The sequence below is a fragment of the Lathamus discolor genome, chromosome 2 (genome assembly GCF_037157495.1).
Source record: "Lathamus discolor isolate bLatDis1 chromosome 2, bLatDis1.hap1, whole genome shotgun sequence".
In the NCBI taxonomy this organism is placed as follows: Eukaryota; Metazoa; Chordata; class Aves; order Psittaciformes; family Psittacidae; genus Lathamus; species Lathamus discolor.
This window is the reverse complement of record NC_088885.1, coordinates 97607815-97629617: the sequence shown is the minus strand read 5'-3', so window position 1 is coordinate 97629617 and position 21803 is coordinate 97607815. Positions and strand designations below refer to the sequence as shown.

At 41.1% G+C, this 21803-nt stretch overlaps 2 protein-coding genes across 3 annotated transcripts in view; one reads left to right on the top strand and one right to left on the bottom strand.

The window, feature by feature from the left end:
* Positions 1 to 6448: 6448 nt before the first annotated feature.
* Positions 6449 to 21803, top strand: part of STX17 (syntaxin 17) — a 35930-nt gene continuing 20575 nt past the window's right edge. Inside the window, exons 1-3 of one of the 2 annotated variants that reach the window (XM_065667837.1) lie at positions 6449 to 6604; positions 13990 to 14072; positions 14559 to 14740. In XM_065667837.1, coding sequence (XP_065523909.1) covers positions 14618 to 14740 — 123 coding nt within the window. In that variant the 5' untranslated portion in view covers positions 6449 to 6604; positions 13990 to 14072; positions 14559 to 14617. Of the gene's footprint in view, positions 6605 to 11954; positions 12147 to 13989; positions 14073 to 14558; positions 14741 to 21803 lie in introns of those variants that run through there. The other variant, XM_065667838.1, reaches the window with a different exon arrangement.
* Positions 7380 to 11407, bottom strand: LOC136009319 (uncharacterized). Its single transcript, XM_065669328.1, has 3 exons — positions 11357 to 11407; positions 9350 to 10690; positions 7380 to 9143 (listed from the first exon to the last, which is right to left on the bottom strand). The coding sequence occupies exons 2-3, from the start codon at positions 10626 to 10628 to the stop codon at positions 9070 to 9072; spliced, it is 1353 nt and encodes a 450-aa protein (XP_065525400.1). The 5' UTR covers positions 10629 to 10690; positions 11357 to 11407; the 3' UTR covers positions 7380 to 9069.

Genomic DNA, 21803 nt, shown 5'->3' with positions numbered 1-21803 from the left:
TACCCCAAAGTACTCGTCAAGAAAATCAACTTTCAATCACATTTAAAACTAAAATAGGCTTTAGAGGCTTGCTTTCTCTGAGGCAAAACTTTAAAGTAGGTTTATCTCTAAAGACTGAACTTTAGGGCTTCACAGCGTTACTGCCATTTTAAAATAAAATAGAACAAGATTCAAACATTATTTATAAAAACAATCTTTACTGTGGAATTAAGTCTCTGGATCACACATATTTGTTTATGCAGCATCTCCACTCTACTGTTACAGAACTTGAGCACTTCACAGTTTTAGTGTGTGCACGATACTGCCTGTGAGGCAGTGAAAAGGTCTACCTGACTTGACGGTGGAGCTGACACCCCTTCAGCTTTGCATCTTTGACACTAAAACATCAATTTTTTTTTTCAAGGGGGGCTGATGAGCACCTCTGCAGTAAAACTGTCTAGCAGGGAAGAAAGGAACAAGTTTGAAATGTGAACTTAAGCCATTTGCCTTATGCCAGCAGTTCCGTGCCTGGCTTTGATACATCTATGATCTAGCAGAAAGCAGGAGACATTGAAGGAGTTAACTGTGACTACCTTCTCATTTTACGTTTTTCAGAGAAAAGGGTCTGAATTCTGCCAGAAGCAACTTAAACTTTTCAAGATAATATCAGCAAGCATCACTGTAAAGATCCAGGTCATGAGGGGTTCCCTAGATACAAAGGAATTGATGGATACTGGAAAATGTGTAAGATCGAAAGGAAAAAAAGCAGCACAGGACCAAACAAGGTTCTGACTTGAGAAAGTATGTTTTATGACTTACTAAGGTAAAGTTTCACTTACATTTAGAATATCATACCACTTGCCACACATCAGAAACGACAGATGCTTTCTAGCAATAGATGTTGATTTATACCTCAGCCATTCTTCCTCTTCACTTCTGACTCACCCTGACTTCTCCTAGCAAGAGCCACTTTCTTGCTAGTGAAAATATTCCTTTGTACAGCTGCCTTCAATGATTTCCAGTGTAATTGTATGGCCAGTTCCTAAGGTAAGTAGCCAACAATTATGTTGGCCATTACCACTCATAGCAAGACTTCAGGATTATACTGGATATTTGCTCGAAAACGTCTCAGATATGATTAATAAAAAAAAAGAGGAGGGAAGGGAGAATATATGAAATACTAGGAGCTGCTAGCAAAGTAATAGACAACAAAACAGAAAATACAATATCATATAAATTTGCATTTTGCCTAGAAAAATTAATACTGTGTGCAGATAATAATTTAACTAAATAAATAAATAAGTACCAGAAATGGAAAAGGCCTAAAGTAAAACAGCAGGGATGATCAATGTTATGGAGTAAGTTGTCCACAGGGAGTGGTTGAGCCCGAAAAACAAGACAGTGTAGACCAGAATTGAAGTCTACAGACTAATGAGTAGCATGGAGAGGTTGGACATCAATCAACTGTCAAAACAGCCAGCCTCTTTAAGCAGACAGCAGCAGACCTGTGAAGATCCAAAGGACTCAAAGGACTGTGTGCCCAAAGGAGCTTTACTTCTTTCGAGGACAGACTGGGTGAACATCTGAAAGAGAGATCCACTGGGGTTACTAAGGAAACAAATCACATCTGGTTCAGGAAACCCCCAATGTAAAAACAAGTTGAAGACACTAAAAAGGAACTAGCACATATGCTTGTCTGAATCTTACTCCAATCTCACTGTGCACTTGTGGCACAATCCAAAGCTAGATGGCCTTTAAACCAGAAGTAGCATTAATAGGTCATTATACAGACAGGTAAAATCCTGATGATCTTGGTGTAAGTCTTGGAGTATGACATGGATTTTAAATCACAAAGAGTCTCATAAACTTTTTATCTGCAGAAAAACAATATCCAATAAAAATACTCCATAACCCAAACTAGCCAGCATACAGATCTTCATGTCTATTTGCCCCACCTCTCAGCACAAGGAGCTTTTTTGGCAGAGCTGAACAGTGTCTTTCTAGTTATCCCATAAAGAGGAAAAGAGAAGGCAAAGAGAACTCTAGAAATCTGAAAAGTAGAGTCATAACATCAAGCCAGTGAGAAAGCACCCCAGATGAGTGCGAGTATTCTAAATTTTGTTTCTGAAATACCCTAAGTTTTTATTGAACAGGCAGTTGCTCATGATCTGTATGTGTTAGAGAAGCAGCAGAACCAGAATCACCTTCTTAACCAAGAAAGAAAAATTAAAAATGGTTTTAAAAACATTTTAATGCAAACTAATTATGAATGAAAGTTGACAATATTATACCTTTGGTCTGCAATTAAAAGACATTGTGAATTCCTCTTTCAGGGCTGAACGATTTTACAAAAGGAATGTTTACTGTTAAGTATGGTAGATGAACTGGATAAATGAATGTTTGTTCAGCTGATTCGCCACCTTCTATTCTTTTTCCTCCTGAACACAGCCTGTATTTTCTTGTGTCAGGAAGCATTGGAACCTGGACAAAGAACAAAATCCTCACCCTGATAAGTTTAAGGGAAATCTTAGCATTGACTGGAATGACACAAAGGTTTGATACAGAATTTCTAAGGCCTTGTGTAAAAAACAAAAAGATGGACCAGTTTCCTTCAGCTGGTAAAACTGTCCTGTGTGGAAACAGGTGTTTTTTTTTTACTTAGAATAACTTGGAGGGATTTATATTAAAGTGATGACAATGCATTTCAGTCTTATAACAAGAGACTAATGCGGACAAATGACAGTCCCACTAGAAGCTTTTTAAATGAGTTAGCTCAACATTCTTCTGAAGTAAAGTAAAATTGCTTAGGTGACCTTACAAATAAAGCTGAAAATATCTGATACACCACTGCTACTGCACATACTGAAAGCTGATCGTTAGTTCTGATCGGGATAAATCCTGTTCAGCTCCAGTGGGAATGAAAAGACATTGGGAGAAAAAAAAACATGGATCTCAGTGAAGTTCCAGTCATGTGGAATTTTCCAGGTAGGCCCACAACCCCAGGAACACTTGTTTCGATGTTTTACCTCCTTCAGCTACGCCAGCAGTGGACAGCTAAAGCTCCCTAGGCAAAGTGCTACAGAAGCACCTTCCCCGAGCACTGGCAACACAAGCTCCCACCAGCTAGCAATGCTTATTTCACCCTGCTCTTGTCAGTAGGGAAATCCTACTGCAGACCAGGTGCCGTAGATAGTTTCTGTGTCTACCATTCTCTCTGTATAGCTTTTTCTGCACCACTGTTGCAGGGGCAGAACAATGGCAGCTACTGTTAGCCATTCGTGCATGAGGTCACAGTGTGAGACTTGTGAATATGCTGGAAAAGACACAAATAACCAGTGCAACCAGTGAGGAAGTGTTCTCTTAAAATATAATCTGCTTTGCTCTAATTGCTTCCTCTCCTCCTTTTACACCCTATTCAGTGTTACTGGTACTGCAAATACGTTAACGCATAATAAACCTCTTCTGTTTCATTACCACTTGGGAGGCTTACTTTCTGCGGTAGTATAGAAATTATCCTCAACCAAATCTGAGTTGGTTTTGCAGCAAGGTACATTAAAAGGGCATTGGATAAGAAGCTCACCCAATAAAAAACTACAGCACAGTTTTTATTAACCGTAGCAACCAGTTTCCCGCAAACCAACCCACAGTATTTTACTCACATCAGGAAGACAGTTTCAGAAAATGCTGCCACATATTCCACAAAACACCTCTCAAGAGATACTGAAAGAGTTGGAATATCTTTTTCAGGGATGGATGCTAGAAGGGGATTTCATTTCAAACAGCTTTGTGCTTCTGAAAGACTGTGAGAAAGAGCAATATTCACTGTAACAGAGTGATGGCTGTTTTCCATGACACAATGGAAACTTTATTATCAGTTCTTGCCAGCACAAGCTTTTTGACAGTGAAATCAGTGTATCTGTAATAATAATGCATTGAAAAAGGCAACACAATTTGTAAATGCTCTAGTGGGAAAAAGATATATATATCTTTGGAATGCAATGTAAGTATCTGGGAAGTTCTGTGTTTACTGAACAACCCTCACTGAAATACCAACCCCATCATGAGTTATTTGAGAGTCATGTAAAAGGAAAGATTGCTGAGGAGAGAGCTGCGCATGTTCAGTGAATGGCACATCTGGATCCTGGTCTTGAATCCATTTATCTGAAAACTATGAGGGGAAAAAGAAACTGCTGCAAGGTCTTCCTTAGTCTATATACAACATTTCTCTGCCTACCTAGGACTCCCCATGATTTTCTTCTACATTATTTATTGGTGATACAGAATGGTTTCTCTGATAAAGGTACAGGAATACACACAATGATCAGACCTATAACAGACCACTCAAAACTGATGACAGATATGCAATACAACTCTGAGTCTGTCTGTAATCAGGAACTCAAACTCCATCTACACATTAATTTTTTTCTTCTGAGATATCTTTTGCCATCAGAGGTAGTATTTTCCCAGACCTGAAGGTGGAACTCTTGTTCCTTTGATGATTGTTACGTGAGTGACATGGCATTTTGCATTGTCATTTTTAACTTCAGGAAATTTGGACTTCTCTGAAGTCACTGCTGGGTTGTCTGGGAGACCACATTAGCAATAGTAGTAGAACTGGACAGTCAGGCATGAATGTTGTGTTCAGAATGAAATGTGCCAGGAGCTCTTCAGATATTGCCTGTTAGAACTCGGATAAACCCTCCAACACTATCTTTTTGGGAATATCCTTGGGATCCTATTCCTTCTTTTGCTGCTGTGTATGTAGACTTCTTGGTCTTCTTCTGAAGTCATCAGGTTTAAGGAAAAGAAAGACTGAGTATAATTTCATGATGGTATCACCTTCATATCAGACCACACAGAACCTCTGCCAATGTATTCTGCATCAAAATTGCAGCTGTGTATGCTTGAGCTACAGTATACCTTTAAAAAAAATCTGGTTTATAAACTGAAAATTCTGTAGTGTTTCAAAACAGACTCATAGACAATTTAATCCTACAGCCAATTAAGATATGCCATATTTCTTGTATATATTTATGTATATGTGTATACGGTTTTTCTTCGTTTGTAATTTTCTGAAAGCCAACACTGCCTCTACTCCTCAAGCATCTCTAACCCAAACAAGTACTAGTACACTTATGGCAAACATACCTCTCTCCACCTGCATTGGATTGTGCTTTTAAAATATCTCACATTAACACCCGTTTCCCACACCTTTCATAACTTTCTTCTGGACTCTTCCCAATATTTAACATCCTGTTGAAGTGGAAGTGCCCAAACATTGAATGCATTATTTTGATAATGCTTTTATTAGTTCTATAAACAGGGGTAGTGCCCATTCCAGTTGTATTTGATGTTCCTCTGGTTTTGCTCCAGTGTAGGCCTCGCAAAAGCTTTGTTCTGAAAGCTCATGTGCAGCTGAAAATGTAGCATAATGTCCAGGTCCTCTTTAGCCCTGCCTCATGGCAGTCATCCTCCCTCAGACTCCAGGTGTGGCTTTGAGGCTTTATCTTGAATGTACAACCTCCACTTTAACTGTCTTTGGAGGAGTACTTTTACAAGAGAGATCTTACAAAGCAATTCAAAGGAGTTTATTTAAGTGATGTGTCCTTATCTTTATTTACGACAGCAAAGTAATGATTCAGTATTTTTGACTAGGTCACTTCTAGGCCAAAAATTACACCATCCAAACCCCAAACTTCTGACACATCTTCAGTTGCAATTCCTTCTCTTCAGAACTGTCGCATGAATCACCTACTGTGAACTATGCAGATAGTGCAGGGGGCTGGACTAGCTGATCACCAGAGGTTCCTCCCAAACCTAATGGTTCTGTCATTCTGTATTCCAGGAATCGAAATTCTATTCTCTTTCAGCTTAAATACATTTCCCCTTGTCCCATCTATACATGTCTTTGTAAAAGGTCCCTTTACAGATGTCCTGTAGGCCCCCTCTAGGTACTGGAAGGCTGCCATAAGGTCACTCCAGAGCCTTCTCTTCTCCAGGCTGAACAAGCCCAACTCTCTCAGCCTGTCTTCATAGAAAAAGTGCTCCAGCCTTCTGATCACCTTCGTGGACTCCTCTGGACCTGCTTAAGCAGGTCCATGTCCTTCTTACGTTGGGGGCTCGGGTGCAGGACCTCGCGGTTAGAAACAGCGAAGGTTAGTGAGGGGAGAAGGAAGCCTCACTGCCACGGGCTGGTCAGCGTTTGTCCCTTACCCATCGATGCCCTTTATCCCCAGGGCCTCACCTAACAGTTGGTATTGCCTACATTATGTGTCAAGGCAAGCAAAATGTCGGTAGCAGGGACCTCAAGAGAAGTTCTTTAAATGACGGTCGGAACATCCGAGCCTCCTTTAGAAGAACTATAACTTTCCAGTCCCGACGAGCCCTTACCCCAGACACCGGGTACTCCCCCCTACCCAGCTCAGCCTCTTCTCTTCCCCTCCCTCCTCCCCTTCCCGCCCCTCACCCAGAGTCACGGGGGGAAATGAACATGAGGCAAGCCGCCCCGAGCGCGGCGGCTCTGTGTGCCGGGCGGGGCTGGGCCGCGTCCCGCCGAGGGGCAGCCCTGCTCGCCGGCTGCCGCACAGCGGCCCGCGCTCCTCGTCTCGGCCGCTGCCGACACACGGTGAGGGGCCGCGGGCGGTCGCGGGGGACGGGAGCACAGCGCGGGTGGGGGCTGGAGCAGCAGGGAAGGGAGGGAGCGGGCGACTGACAGGGCGGGCAGCGGGGCTTGGTGGCTGCCGGGCCGCCACCGGCGGCGGCCCAGCTGCTTTCGCTTCTCGCGTCGGGGAGGCGAGCGGGGCGCCAGGGCCTGGCGGGCGACCGGCGTACCCTGGTCTTGGTTACTGTGGACGTGACCGGCCGGTAGGAACCCGCAGCGCGGCCCGGGGCGGGGAGCGGAGCGCCGGTTCCTTGCCTGGGTTCCGGCCCCTCAGCAAGGGCCGCGGCGGGGCCGCCGCCAGCTCACCTCGGCCTTGCGGGCCGCGGCCGGGTCCTAATGCCGCTGACATCCGCGTCCCGAGGGCTGGCTGCGCGGTGGTGGTGGGGTCGCTGTGCCCCCCAGCCCTGCTCGGTGAGGACGGCTTCTCTCCCGCCCGGCGCCTGGGTGCCCGGGGCCGGGGATCTCGGCGGTGGGGCTGGGGCTGTCCCGGCCGTGTGGGTGCCCCCGAGAGCGGCTGTGGGCGCCGGTCTGATCATGGGGAGGCCCAGGCTGAGGTGCCGCCGGAGGGCTGCCCCGAACCAGAACCTGACACACCGGCTTGGGTTATTCTTTCTTAGTAAAAGCACAGTGTGAGGAGTTGTTTAGCCCCGCATTCCCCAAGCTTTTAAAAGTGTAAGGAAAAAGAAACTAGAAACTAGTACAGTCCACTTGAAATCTTGATATAAGACTTAAAACCTTTATTATTATTATGTGTCTACTCTGTGCACACTCGTTGCTTTTCAGGGGGGAGACAGTGGAAGGGTAGGCCTCCATAACCTTCTGGTTGCTGAAGTGAGACCAGAGACATAACTCAGTAATACAGAAGAATTGCTATTAGGGCTCTGATGGAGGGTTGAACTGTATTGCAGCCGCTTATTGCAGGTGTCAGTCTGCTACATACTCGTTCCACTGGTTCAGGTTTGTTCAGACAATGTTGATGTGTCAGTCATTAGGTATTTTCTGCCCTCCTGCAGCTGGTTTAAACATGTAATACCAACACAAAATGCCCAGCATATGCTCTGGTTTCTCAAAGTGCACTTGTGTACTCCTGCCTTGGCTGGATCAACTTTGTCTCGCTGGGTGATCCCCAGCGCACAGATCTGCTAGGAGCCACCGCCTGCTACCTACAGCTGCTAATTCTGGTTCTGAGCCCCCATGTGCACCTTTTTACCCTACTGAGTAGTTTCATGTCACTTTGCGAACACGCTAGGGCTGGTGACAGCACCTTATTTCAGCCTAACAAAACTGTTTTCCTTTGGTTCCTTTTACAGCTAAAGGAGAAAGATGTAGTTCAGACCCAAAGCACAGTTTGGCTGTAGCCTGCTACAGGAGCATGCTCCTCACTAACTACAGACCTCAGCCAAGTGAGCAATAGTAAATATTCAGTCACTGCAATTATCGGGCCAGTACTTCTCTAAGAAGAAGTGTTTCACAATATGTTAGTGAGAAAGCTATTCTACATTCTAGCACCCGTATTCTGATTTATTTTATTTATAAGCAGAAAAGAAAAAAAGCTTTTTTTGCCTTACAACCCTTAAAAGCAAGGCATCTATGTTGGAAGCACTTTTTCTAGTGTTAGTGCTTGTCTAAAGTGTCATAAGTGAATTGAAATAAAAAATATGTATTGCATCATGTTTACCTGGGCAAGCATAACTCTTCAGGTTTATTCTGCATTTTTCCCACCTTATTTGAATGGAGAACACTCAGCAGTTTAACCAAAGTTCATGAGTATTACATCTGATACGTATTAACAGCATTTACTGAAATTTATAACAAGCTACAATTTAAATTTTGATGGACTTCAACTACGTGACTATGTGCTTTCTTCACACCACTATGTAGTAAGTGGAGACTTTGTGTTAGTGTCTGAATTAAATTCACAGTTCACCATTTTGAATTGGATGCCCTAAGATTCGTTTAACCCTTAGAATTATTTGACATTTTAAACAAATAAGATAGTACAGGCTGGTTGGACCTCAAACACTGAAAGAGGAAGTGATCTATTTTTGAAGAATTTTGTTTGCTTTACATACCCATTTATTTGTTAAAGCAAAGGTCCAAATAGTGGAACTCCTCATGTTATTTTGCTCTGTTACTTACTAGTGAGAGCATGTGGACTAATCGTTTATGGAAAATACATTTAAATAATTTCAAGTAAACGGGGTGAACAAACTGGATAAGGGTAGTAAGAATCATAGATTATTTTCATATCAAGTGCAAATGTCAAGTTAATAGCATTCTTATATGCTAATTTTACTTCATAATTACAGTTTCAGTTTGGGGTGAGTCTCCATAACGCATAAATAATTAGGAAGGGAGAGATAGATAATTTTTATAACTACCTAATACTTTGGTAATGCTGCTAAAGTACGCTTTGGATAGGTCTTTTTTTAATAACACAGTTGACAGGAAATTATTCTGCATCTGTATCTTGATCTCTTCTGGATGAGTGTTACTTCTGTCACTGAAATAGAATTGAATTTTGGTGCATGAATTTTGAATATTAAGTTGATAATATTTTACATAGAAGATAATTTCTAACAGGCCTGTACCATCAGCATTTAAAAAGACCAGATACCGCAATTTCTTTGTTTTTCCAAAATATCTTGCACACTGAATATAGTCAAGGACAGTTAACTACAAATGGTTTCATCTAACTCTTTTAGTTACCTAATTGACAACACACTTCATCCACTGTTGGTGCCTCTCCATCCCTCCAGTAGACCAGTGCCAATGAGATGGCATATGATGGTGGCGCACTCCGTGTAAATTTCCGCCACATGGGTCGTGTACATTTGACTTCATCTGGATCTACGGATGCATTCCTGGCATCCGGCCTATGATAGATCACCTCTAGAATGGCTAATTCCCTCAGGTACTGGAGGCCTTTCTCTATGGTGGCCCACTTGCCTGGGTGATGTAGAACATCATCCTCATAGGGATACCTTTCCTTCACAGCTGCCAAGAGCCGCTTCCAAAGGCTGAGGTGTTGTTTCTCTTTTGCAATTGCTCTGTCAATTCCCCCTTCCCTAGCAAGTGATCCCAGCATTTTGGCTTCCAGACCTTCTAGTTTGTAAATGTCGGCCCCATTGTCCCAGCATCGGAGCAACCAGGTGATGATGTGCTCACCTGGAAGACGGGTGAAATCTTTTCGCATATTCCGCAACTCAGTGAATGACAGGGATTGAGAAGCCTCGTCTTCCTCGTCTTCCTCATCTTCCTCGTCTTCCTCTCGTTCAGATGTTGTCCCCTCTAGTAATGGCATTAAGTCTTCATCTTCCGTCACTACATGAGTTGCTTTTTGTTTGCATCTCCTTCTGATTATAGAGGCAACTGATGCTAGCATGGATTGGTCCTTTTTTTCAGCTGCAGTGCCTTCTACTGGGGTTGGAGTGGCTGCAGTGTCTTTCAGTGGGGTTGGAGCAATTGCTGGGGGTGGAGCAGCTGTGTTGTCTGTTGCTTTGCCATCAGATCCAGAGACATCTCTTTCCTGCTCCTTACAGAGCAGGGCTCTGTAGGCATAGGCCAAGCCCCAGCACGTTGCTGTGATTTGTTCCTCTCTGGTATTGCCAGGACGACAACACACCTCGTTTAAGTGTTCTACTAATTTTTCTGGATTTTGGACTTGTTCAGCAGTGAAGTTCCAATGCACAGGAGGGGCCAACTGGCTTAAGTACTTGCCCATACAATACCACACACCCTGCCACTCATAACTGTCCAGTCCTGGTGAAGATCTCTCGGTGGTATTCTTAGATAGTTGTTTAACCTTAGACAAGACCTGAGCCTGACCCTGCTTAGCTTCTGAGATCGGACAAGATCGGGTGTTCTGAGGGTGGCGTGGCCATGGGTAAAACATACGCAGCAACAAGCTGATCCCCAGCACAAGCAGCAGGCAGGTTTCAAGGGTACTTGGAGGCCATCCAAACCCTTTAAAATTCTCAAATGCCATTGTAAATAGCCTAGTGGGGGAGTGGAAGGTGTGGGAGAGTATCTCCTTCGTAGGTTGGCCCCCTGTGGGGGGGGAAAAGAGGTGTAATTATTAATTCCCTTACATGCCTCTCAAAGTATAGAGGTGATGGCCATGCTGAGAATGCATACCAGATCACTTTCATGATCAATAATTCTATTGTATCACAAGCCATTATCATAAAGTACAGTGAAACAATAACCTTAGCTCAGGCCCCAAAACTGATAAACACTAAAACAGCAAGTACTGGCTGTAAGTAAGGTACAGCATGCTGAAACTCCGAGATCAAGTGGAACAATGCTGAGAGCAAATAAATCAACACTGTGATGAGTGATTGTTAATCTGAAACAATGAATGGTTATCACAAATACGATTAGACACACTCTGGTAAGATCTGTTGTTATCTCAACCCTTCATATCTCAACACCGAAAAGAACTGTTGTGGTTTAAGCTAAGCTGGTAACTCAGAATCATGCAGCTGCTAGCTCACTCTCCACCTTTTTCCTCTTGCTCCTGGAGGGACGAAAGAATGTAACTCCCACGGGCTGAGATAAGAACAGTCCAGTAACTAAGGTATAACACAAAACTTCTACTGCTACCACCAATAATAATAATGATAAGGGAAAATAACAAGGGGAGAGAATACAAAACTAAAAAGGGAAGGGGAAAGAAAACAACAAACAAAAGTGATGCACAGTGCAGTTGCTCACCTTCTGCCGACCGATATCCAGCCCGACCCGAGCACCAAACTGGGCCTTCTGGGTGACACCCCCCAGTTTATATACTGGGCATGACGTGCTGTGGTATGAAATATCCCTTTGGCTAGTTTGGATCAGGTGTCCTGTCTCTGCTTCCTCCCATCTTCCTGTGCCGCTCCTCACTGTCAGAGCATGAGACTGAGAAGTCCTTGAACAGGGTAAGTGCTACTGAGCAACAACTAAAACATTGGTGTGTTATCAGTATTGTTCTCAGACTAAAGCCAAAACACAGCACTGCAGCAGCTACTAGGAAGGAGAAAAATAACTGTGACAGCTGAACGCAGGACATCTTCTTAAGCTAAAGTTGAGAACAGGTTTTTTTCACTTACTTCAGGAGAGTATTTAATAGTCTGGACAGGGTTGCTACTCAGAGGCATCTTGACAACATGGAGAAATGAGCTGATAGGAACTTCATAAATTCCAGCAAAGACAACAAGAAACTGCTGCAGCTGGGATGGAATTGCCTGATGACTGGGACAGGCTGTGGGAAGCCTTGATGGAGAGCAGCTGTGTAGAAAAGGACCTGTGTGTTGTAGTGGGTCACCTGTTGAACATGAGCCTAATTGTGTTGCAGAGAAGGACAACCACATTATGGGCTGTATTAGCAAATGTGGCTGAGGGACAGTAGGTTGACAAAGTGACTTTTCTCTTCCATTTGGCACCTATGAGACTGGCAAGGCAGCTGGGAGCTGGAATACATGATTTTCGAGGAGAAACAGAGGTGGATTTGTTCAGCTTTAAGGTGATGGAAGGGGACATCTTACTGCTGGGGAGGGGGAAGGTATAGAGCCAGGCTTCTCTTGGGGGGGTGTGACAATGGGATGAGAGGCAGTGGACACATGGTGGTTTAGCTACAAGGAAGGTATTTTTGGTTTTGATTTGGGTTTGTTCTTAACCTGGAGAATAGTTAAACAAAGAAGGAAGGGTCTAGTGAGCGTGTGGAGCATGCATCCATGGAAGTGTTAGAGCTTGACTGGACAAGGGACTGTGCAACCACATCTAATTCAGCTGGTACTGGATGGCCTGAGAAAATCACTCTCAACTTAAACTGTCATGTTATTCTGTGATTACACAAAAACTAGGCATTATAGCTCTAGAAATTGAAGTTACGCTTAGGAAAACACAAACCAAACAAAGTATTCAAGAAACCTTGGATTTCCTTGAAATTGTATCTGGAATGAACGTATGGTGACAAAAACTTGTGATGTTAATTTTATTTACATATATGTGAACTTAAAAAAGTAAGACCTTGCATATTTTCTTACTGGTAATTTATGGCTGAGAATTTTTGTTAACAAAAGCTACTGTACTGTTTGTGAGAACATGAAGCAGGAGACCTGATAAGAATATAAGGAGTTTTTGTATCTCTTTCTTAGTTTCTCACACTTACTGTGCAGTGAATTTTAGGCAGCAGTGCCTTAAAGAGGTTTGTAGACATTGTCATGAAAGGTAGTTTACTATCTAGGAATTTTTCAGTAGAAAAAAAGGACTCTCCAGAGCCCTGCATGCAACCAAATCTTTGAATTTATAACTGTTGCTTACTCAGATCACCTACTCAAGACATGGCTGTTGGTCATATTAACTCTGCTTCCACAGTGATCCAGTGTATATGTCGTCTGAACTGTCACTTTTGACTTCCCAGTCTCTAGGTGTCATTAAAGACTCGTGACAAACTTATGACTTAGCTTAGTCTCTGCTGTATTTGTTCAAAGACAGAATGTGCTGTGGGTTTCTGTGAGTTCACGTGTGGTAAGTTTAAAGAATTTGTGTCATTGCTTGTTCAAGGTGATTCAGTGTTAAAGAAGAGAAAGACATGGCTACTCAATATCTTTAAGGAACCATTTTTTGATTAATTCTAGCTCATAAACTGGTGGATTAGTGTATAAGGTGTCAGGAGATGAAATGTGTGTTCCAAGAGGAGGTACTGCAGCTTGGAGTATGACGCCTTTTATCTTTTTCTCATAGCAAAAAGAATCTGTTGTAGGCTGAGAATGGGGTTCAATTGTGAGATACAAGTGGCTCTTTCAAAAGTGTTAGGGATTGTAGTGACCAAGGTGTAATAGAAGAACCAATGTATTTTTTTATCATCTTGCATGTGAGCTACTGTTTTCAGAATGGTGAAAAGAGCAAATCAGCACGAAGGGATTAAAGTTCTTTTTACATAGTGAAAAATGCAAGGCTACCCACTGCATGTTTGCTTGAAGGTCGGAAAAAAGAACTATTAATACTAAATGTTTTGGGTTAGAATGGGGTTTGTAAGACTGCTTGGTAGTATGTCATTATATTTTGAAACAGGGATGATTTAGCAATGGCTGGAAAGTCAGTGGATGAAATAGTTTCTGTCTGATTCTTTCAAAAAGAAAAGGTGTGTCAGTGAAACCCTGAAGATTGATTTCCCCTAAGTTGTTTTACTCTCAGTAAATACTGAGTTTTCCACAATTTTCAGTCTTTTTGCTGGGTGGGATTGATAAAGGAGAAGACTCTTCTATTAGCATTCTGTTCTTCAGAAAAATACAACATTGGTTTATTTGCAGTTTTGTGGAGAAAGATGAGTAATCTGGGATTGTTTTCCTGTTTTCCTGTAGAAACAACGCTTCCTTTTGCCAGAAGTGCTTTCAGCATTTTCACTGGCCTGATGGAAGATGCTTACCCCTTGGCTCCTTTGAAGGTAAGCGAGATTTGTGCATATCCTCCTTCTGGCCTACAAGCGAGGGCTGTGACTGAACTTTGAGGGGTTCAGGCAAAGACCTAGTGCCAATCAGCTGGTGTCTGCCTTCAAATTCTTTCTGCCTGCAGGAATCACATCTCAGAAAAACCTGAATATTTTCCCTCTGCGCTTTCACACCATAGACAGATGTGAGAAAAATAATTAATCTGAAGTTTTTTTCCAAAGGCTTCCATCTATCATTATGCTGCAAAGCATATTTGTGTCTGCCTTAATTAATTAGCTTTTTTTGTTAATGTAAAGTTTCGTCTATGAAAATGATCCCCAAAGTCTGCAAATGAATGGAAATAATACATTTAAATGCAAATACAGTGTCCAGATTTTAAGTAGTTAATAGTGCAAAGACTGATTTACCTTATTTGGCTTTCTTTTAAAAAAATATGCTAAATTACTACATTTTTGTAATCCTGTAATTAATGTGTTTTTTAGGGCTTTCTACCCTGGTGAAAGTATACTGAGCAAGTGTTGACTTGAGAGCTGCTTTTAGGATGTCTGAAGATGATGAAAAAGTTAAACTCCGTCGAATTGAACCTGCCATTCAGAAATTCATTAAAGTGGCAATTCCAACAGATTTGGAAAGGTTAAGAAAACACCAAATAAATATTGAGAAGGTTAGTGTTCACTTTTTACTAATACTGTTGTTTTTACAGTATAGAAGCAGTCATGCTGGAAGATTATATAGAAAGATTTCAATGAGAAGTCGATTATGAAATGCTTTAATTCAAATTTAGCTAAAAATGAAACCTGTATTGTCTGGTATTTTAGTGTATACAAAAGCCTTTATGTTTGTAGCAACTGGTTAGTCTACAGAGTGAGAAACATTACTATTTTGTGTTTAAAAGTTATTGTAAGGAAAGCAGCCCAATAGTCTTGCTTTATTTTTAAGTCACAGTGGTTTGCTGCCAGCTATTCTGGTAGCTTACTGCAATACCTATCTTTTTCTCAATTTATTTTTAAACTGAATTGGGAGAAATAGGGAGATTTAATTATTTAAGTAAATAGAAATAGAATTATATCAAAATTGTAGCATGTGTATATGCTTCTTGTTGACAATAGCTCACACTTGACAGTGAAACTGAATACACTTCTGTTGTAGTTTTAGCCCATCCGGTAAGTCAGAACCACGCAGCCGTTCACTTACTCCCCCACTTCTTTGCCCCAGCTCCTGGAGGGATGGGGAGGAGTATTGAAAGAATGTAACTCCCACGGGTTGAGACAAGACCAGTCCAGTAACTAAGGTATAACACAGATCACTGCTGCTACCACCAATGATAATAAAGATAAGGGAAATAACAAGGGGAGAGAATATAAAACTAGAAGAGATAAAGGAAAATAATAACCAATGAACACAAGTGATGCACAATACAATTGCTCACCACCCTGCAAACAACACCCAGCCTGACCCGAGCAGCGATCTGCCCCTTCCAGTTAACTCCCTCCAGTTTATATATGGGCGTGATGTGCTGTGGTATGGAATACCCATTTGGGTCAGGTGTCCTGTCTCTGTTCCCCCCTGGCTTCTTGTGCCCTTCCTCACTGCAGAGCACAAGACTGAAAAGTCGTTGATCGGAGTAAACATTACTTAGCAACAACTCAAAACATCGGTGTTACCAGTGTTCTCAGGCTAAAGTCAAAACCACAGCACTGCACAGCTACTAAGAAGGAGAAAAATTACTGCTATAGCTGAACCTGAGACAGTTTCCAGGTTAAATTCTTGCATATACTGTGGCAGTGCCTGTACTGCTAAAATAAACGTGCCCAGGACAGTTGTCTGGCATGAAATGCCCAATGTCCATATTATTTAATCCTCATATTCTGCAAGACGGGGTGGCTGCATTCACATTGCTAATGGGGAATAGCCTCTGTTCTAAGTCCTTAGCTATTCTCAGGAACTTTCTCTGTGAGAGAGATGGCCAGGGTCAGTTCTAGCATTTTAACAGCACAGATGACCAAATTTCAGACTTAAAACATTTTCAGTTCATGTTTATTGATATAGATGTAGCCTGTGGAAACAGAAAAATTGGTTTGTTGAAGAAGGTGGTAAGGGATTTACTAAAACAGGTGACACACATAAAAAGCAGGAAGAAAGTGATTCAGAAACACACAGTCATAATATCAACGTAGTGATGGAATTTTTGAAATGACCATACAGGACATATTTGTTTAGAAAAGATTATACTTAACCACCACAGAAAAATCAGTGACAGTGAGTGTCTGTTCTGTTCAGTTTTGCACATGATTCTGAAAAGCATTACATGGTATGAATTTGATTAGGCTTATTCACAATGTGTAAAATCAAGTGTATATGTAAATCTGGATGGTGTAAGACAAGTATCTACGTTTTTTAGCACCTTGTGAAGGAAGGAAGTGGAAGAAAATAGGTAAACATGATTTTGATTTCCTAAAATTCATGGTCCAAAGGGTGTGTATAACATATTGTTGAAGCTGTTTTGCATTTTGCTGCTTTCATTCGTTCACAACTTCTACCATAACTTTACTGTAAGTGGGTAACCTTTTGGATGAGATTTTCCTTGCCAGGTTTTTGCCTCAAGTAGTTTGGGGTTGTAGGAGGAGGAAAATAAATCCATGGGTTTTTTTTTTCTGAGAACGCAGTCAGGAAATAATGTGTTGTTCAAGTGATAGCTATTTCTTTTAGTAAGAAATGCTTAGTTTAAGTGTTAGTGATTGATAGTTTAGTGATAATTCCTTTTCAAAGAACACACTGATGTGTGCTGGAACACTTAAGATATTTCTGTGGCTTCGTCTTTGTCTGGGCTGTACATTTTGCTGTGCCTGTAAAAATCTGCTGTTCTTTTGGCCAAGAGGTATGATTCTGAAAAAACCCAAGTGGTTTGCAGGTGCTCAGTAGATACTGGTTGAATTCCAGCAGCTGAAGATTGCTAAAGATTTACCCAGCACAAAGGCATGCTCTTGTACATAGAAATTAGCAGAACTCATTCCTGGAGTTGCAAATTTGATTGGTCCTGAGTCTGAGAATGGAAACAGGGAGGTGTTTTTTCTGTGTTCCCACTATCTCATCCTCTTACTTTCACTTACTTGTGTGCAAGAGGAAACTCTTCCTGACTCAAGTAAATAAAGGATAAAGAGTTGGGTGGGAGGAGCTTGTGAGTAGGTACCTCAGATGGAAGGTGAAAGTGCAGAAATGGTGTCTGACCATGGGACAAGAATAAAACTGGGATAGAGAAAGACTTGGGGCTGCAAGGTCTAATGGTAGGAAATAATCATTTGACTCTTTCCTGGTGAGGGTTAAGGATACAATAAGGATATGAACTGCAATATTCAGCAACTGAAAAGTATATTCTTTGCCTGAAGCAATAACTTCTGAATGAGATGATCTAATTTTTTTTTTTCAGTCACAGGATGTTATTTACTCTTTTATTATTACATATTTGTATAATTCATTACATTACCTAAATGCCAGCTGATTCAGCAGTATTTTTGCCTTGGAATCAGCCAATTTGCAGCAGCCCTGTTCTGTAGTAGCCAGGAGCAGCTTTGTGTTCTCCAGCTGTTTCTGTGAAGAGCAGTTAATTGACTGACTTTGTGTTGTAGCCAGTATACAGAGGAGTCAGTATTACACCTGCAGTTGCCCTGGAGGGGTGTGCAGCCTCCAGGAAACAGTGTGTACGTCTCTTAGTGTGCATGGCCCGTACCTAGCAGGGGCCATAGAGATAGCAGACTATCTAGTTTATGCCCTTAAGGGCAACTAGAGAAGGATAATGTGGAATAGGACAGGGTTCACAGGAGCCTAGAGGAGAGCATCATAATAGCAGCTTTTCCATGCAGGCTCTTTGGTTCAAATAGAGGCAGTCTTGGTAGCTAGGTTGTTCCCTTCTTTCTCTAATGAGAAGTTGCACAACTGCTCATGGAGGCAATATGCATTTGCTGTGATCCACCAAGAGGGATTTCTTGGTTGCAGAAAGGTAGAGTTTTTGGTCCGTAGTTGTCTTAAGTTAAAATTATATTTAAAATTGCATCTTCAGGACAGCACTCCAGTTAACACCAACAGCATCAATGAGTGTGGAGCAGTGAGGTGTACCATTCTTCAGTCTTGAGGAAGGCATCCAGAAATAAAGGCATGTAATAATAAATACCCACAGAAGGGTGGCATAAAAAAAAAGCTACTGTCTTTCCTGAGAGGAACAAACTGATGGTCACTGGAAAAGGGTAGCCTGTTGAGGGGGAGCTGACCTGCCAGTGCAGGGTAGGAAGTGATTAGCAGGGCACATTAGTGATACACAAATGGTTTTATTGCACATTGAAGGTAAATAAAAGCTTTTGATGTGTGTAAGGTAGTAATGAGGGAGAGACAATTGAGGGGATAAGCATAACGGTTACACTGCTTGGGTTTTTTTCCCAGTAGTGTAACTTTGTACAGTCACATAGATTCTTTGCTAAGTATTGTCAATATATGTAAAACCACTCTCATTTATGTTGTATAAACACCTTATCAAGAAGCTTCAAAAGGCATTGGGTGCTGCAATGAGAAACAGAGACATGATCAGTTATTTACCTGTCTAGTACTTATCCATTGTGAGACATGATTTTGGGAACTGCTGTTTTGCAGAACCTGATGGTTACTCTTTGATCCTGCTGGAAATCTTTTACGTAATTAGACAAAGAATGATTAAAGCTGTATCTAGCCAGATAGCGTTGCCATGGTGCCAGGAAAGGGGCAAAATACGTCCATTTAAGTCAGCCATGTTGTTGGACAACTGAAATCTTTATTGGCCCAGCAACTCATTTGTGTCAGGTGTTCCTGTTTTGCTGACAGAAAGGGAGATCACTGCCAGGACGTTTTTTTGTGTCTTAAAGAACATGTGGAGAATATTAGCACTCAAGATAAAATGAGTCTTTATGTTATTTCTGATCTAACACTTTGTTTAAAGCATTGTCAGAGAAACTCATACTTAGCCTGAGTTTAATTATGGGCAGTACAGACTGTAGTGTTTCTGTAATGGTACTCAGTGACACCAAATACCAGTATGCTTTTACTGAGTAAATGAATTTTATATTTTGAGTGTAAATTTGATGCAATCTAGAAGTATCTGGTTTGGACATATCTTGAGATTTTCAGGTTCTTGGTGGTACCAGTGTGAATGATGTGTTCAGTCAACATCATAAAATTTGCATATCAGAAAAATCTGTAAATAATTGTAAACATAGTTCTTAAAGTGTCAACAATGCTTCCTCTAGATCACTTTTATGAAAGCAAGAAGTGATAACGGTTAGTATAGATTTGTCTTTCTGAATTCAGAGTACTGTTAAAAATTGCTGCATCTCTAGACAGTGTAAATCCTGGCAGGTTTGATATTTGAATTATTAATTCAAAGAATTATTAGAAGCAAGTAACTATGAATAAAACCTGTAAGTAAACAATTGGTAACTATACCAGAAGGTATTCAGCAGTATTGAAGACTTCAGAATTTCTCTGTGTTGACAAAAAATAGAAGACACGAACATTTATGAGAAGTAATACATTTGAGTATAAAATAGTACCTTAATGTCTGATTTTTACAGAGTCCACACTTAGTGTAATCTTCTTAAAATTTTAAAGTTTCTATCCCTTTTTTCTTTTTTTAAAATAATTTTCTGTCTTGAAGAACTATAAATATTCCAAAATTTACTGTATTGGTAGATTTATGAGACAGTAAGAATAGAAATATGGCAATGGGAATTTGAAATCTGTCTCTAGATAAGTTTAGATTATCAGAACACTAGCAATGGTTTGGTTGAAATGCTTCCATGATAATTTGTATTTTATATCTTTTACATGCATTTTAGCCATAACAAATGTGTTACAGTACTGAGCTGTCAGCATCAGTGCCTTAAATGGTGTTCTCTAAAATACTTTTTGTAAAATTAACTTTCAGCCATGTAAACCAAACATCCCCAGAGGTAAAAGGATAATTTTGTAAAATCTCATCCTGTTTATTTTACAGGCTACTTTTAAGCAAAAAACACTAATTATGTCAAATTGCTTAGAGCAGCAACATTATTTGCTTATGATGAAGCCAATATCTCTAACCTCGTTTCATGAATATTGATTTAAACCTTTGGTTCCAGAGATAGTCCAAACAATTAATCTACTAAATCACTGTTTGAAGAAACTATAAAATCAATATATAATGAAATTTGACCTTGAGTACACCTGTTCAGAGGAAGTGGCTACCATAAATCCATTGTCATTGCTTCTCAACTATTTGAGAGTCCAACTTTTGTACAACAGTTTCTGAAGACTTAAAAATTACATCCTTAAAAAAATCATTTCTCTATCCTTGGTTGGTTTTTTTTTTCCATGTTTCCCCCAGAGCTTTTTTCTTTTCATAAGCACATTCCATGGACTGAATAGCCTTTCACTTCCAAAGAGGGAATAAGATGCATGCTTATCCAAAAGAGCTACAACTTTGTTAGCTTCTGTTAGGTAAAACTAACATCATACTACAGGAAGGAAGGGTTTGGCATACTGCCCTGAACTTCTTTGGGGATATACAACAATCCTTAAAAATAAATGCTGGAAGACATGGCATCCTTATCTCTATTGCTTTCAGTTTTAACTTCATTTCCTGTGATTACACCATGGTTAAAGGATGTTGTCCAAAATACCTTTCCCTTTGTCTGGGGACCATTGTTGTGGTGGGAAGATATGTAAAAGTGACACAAAATGAGAAATTAAGATATCTGAGTCTTACTGCAGTTCTCATCAGAGTGTATACATTCATAAAAGACATTTACTGTAGAGCTTTTAGAAATGCAGGTCAGCTCTACCTGCTACAGATATTAATGCAGAGGATTTTATGAGAAGCTCTGAGTTTTCTTCATGTACACTGGATACTTTCAAGGAGAAATGGAAGTGATCCAAAGCCATAAGCATGAAGGTTTCTTTCTAAACAGACCTCTTGAAAGAGAATGGGACAAAGAAGAAAATAGATTGAGTGTCTAAGAGTACCTTAGGTTTTGTATTTCTGATGTGGAATACAAACTATTTGGCTGTAGCACAATTATGATTAAATTATCAAAGAATCTTGGAACCACAGTTGTGGGGTTGGAAGATACCTTTAAAGACCACCTAGGCCAGCCTCCCTGGCATGGCTGGGACACCTTCCACTAGACGAGGTTGCTTAGAGCCCCATACAAATTGGCCTTGAACACTGCCAGGGATGGGGCAGCCACAACTCCTCCGGGCAACCTGTGCCAGGGCCTCACCACCCTCATCATAAAAAAAATATCTCATATCCAATCTAAACTTACCCTCTTTCAGTTTAAAAGTGTTGCCCCTTCTCCTTTCACTGCAGGCCTTAGAAAAAGAATCTTTCTTCTAAGCCACTTTTATATATTGAAAGGCTGCAATAAGGTCATAGAATCATAGAATAGAATCATAGAATAGTTAGGGTTAGAAAGAACCTTAAGATCATCTAGTTCCAGCCTCCCTGCCATGGGCAGGGACACCTCACACTAAACCATCTCACCCAAGGCTCTGTCCAACCTGGCCTTGAACACTGTCAGGAATGGAGCATTCACAACATTCTTGGGCAACCCATTCCAGTGCCTCACCACCCTCACAGTAAGGAACTTCTTCCTTATATCCAATCTAAACTTCCCCTGTTTAAGTTTTAACCCATTACCCCTTGTCCTGTCACTACAGTCCCTAAT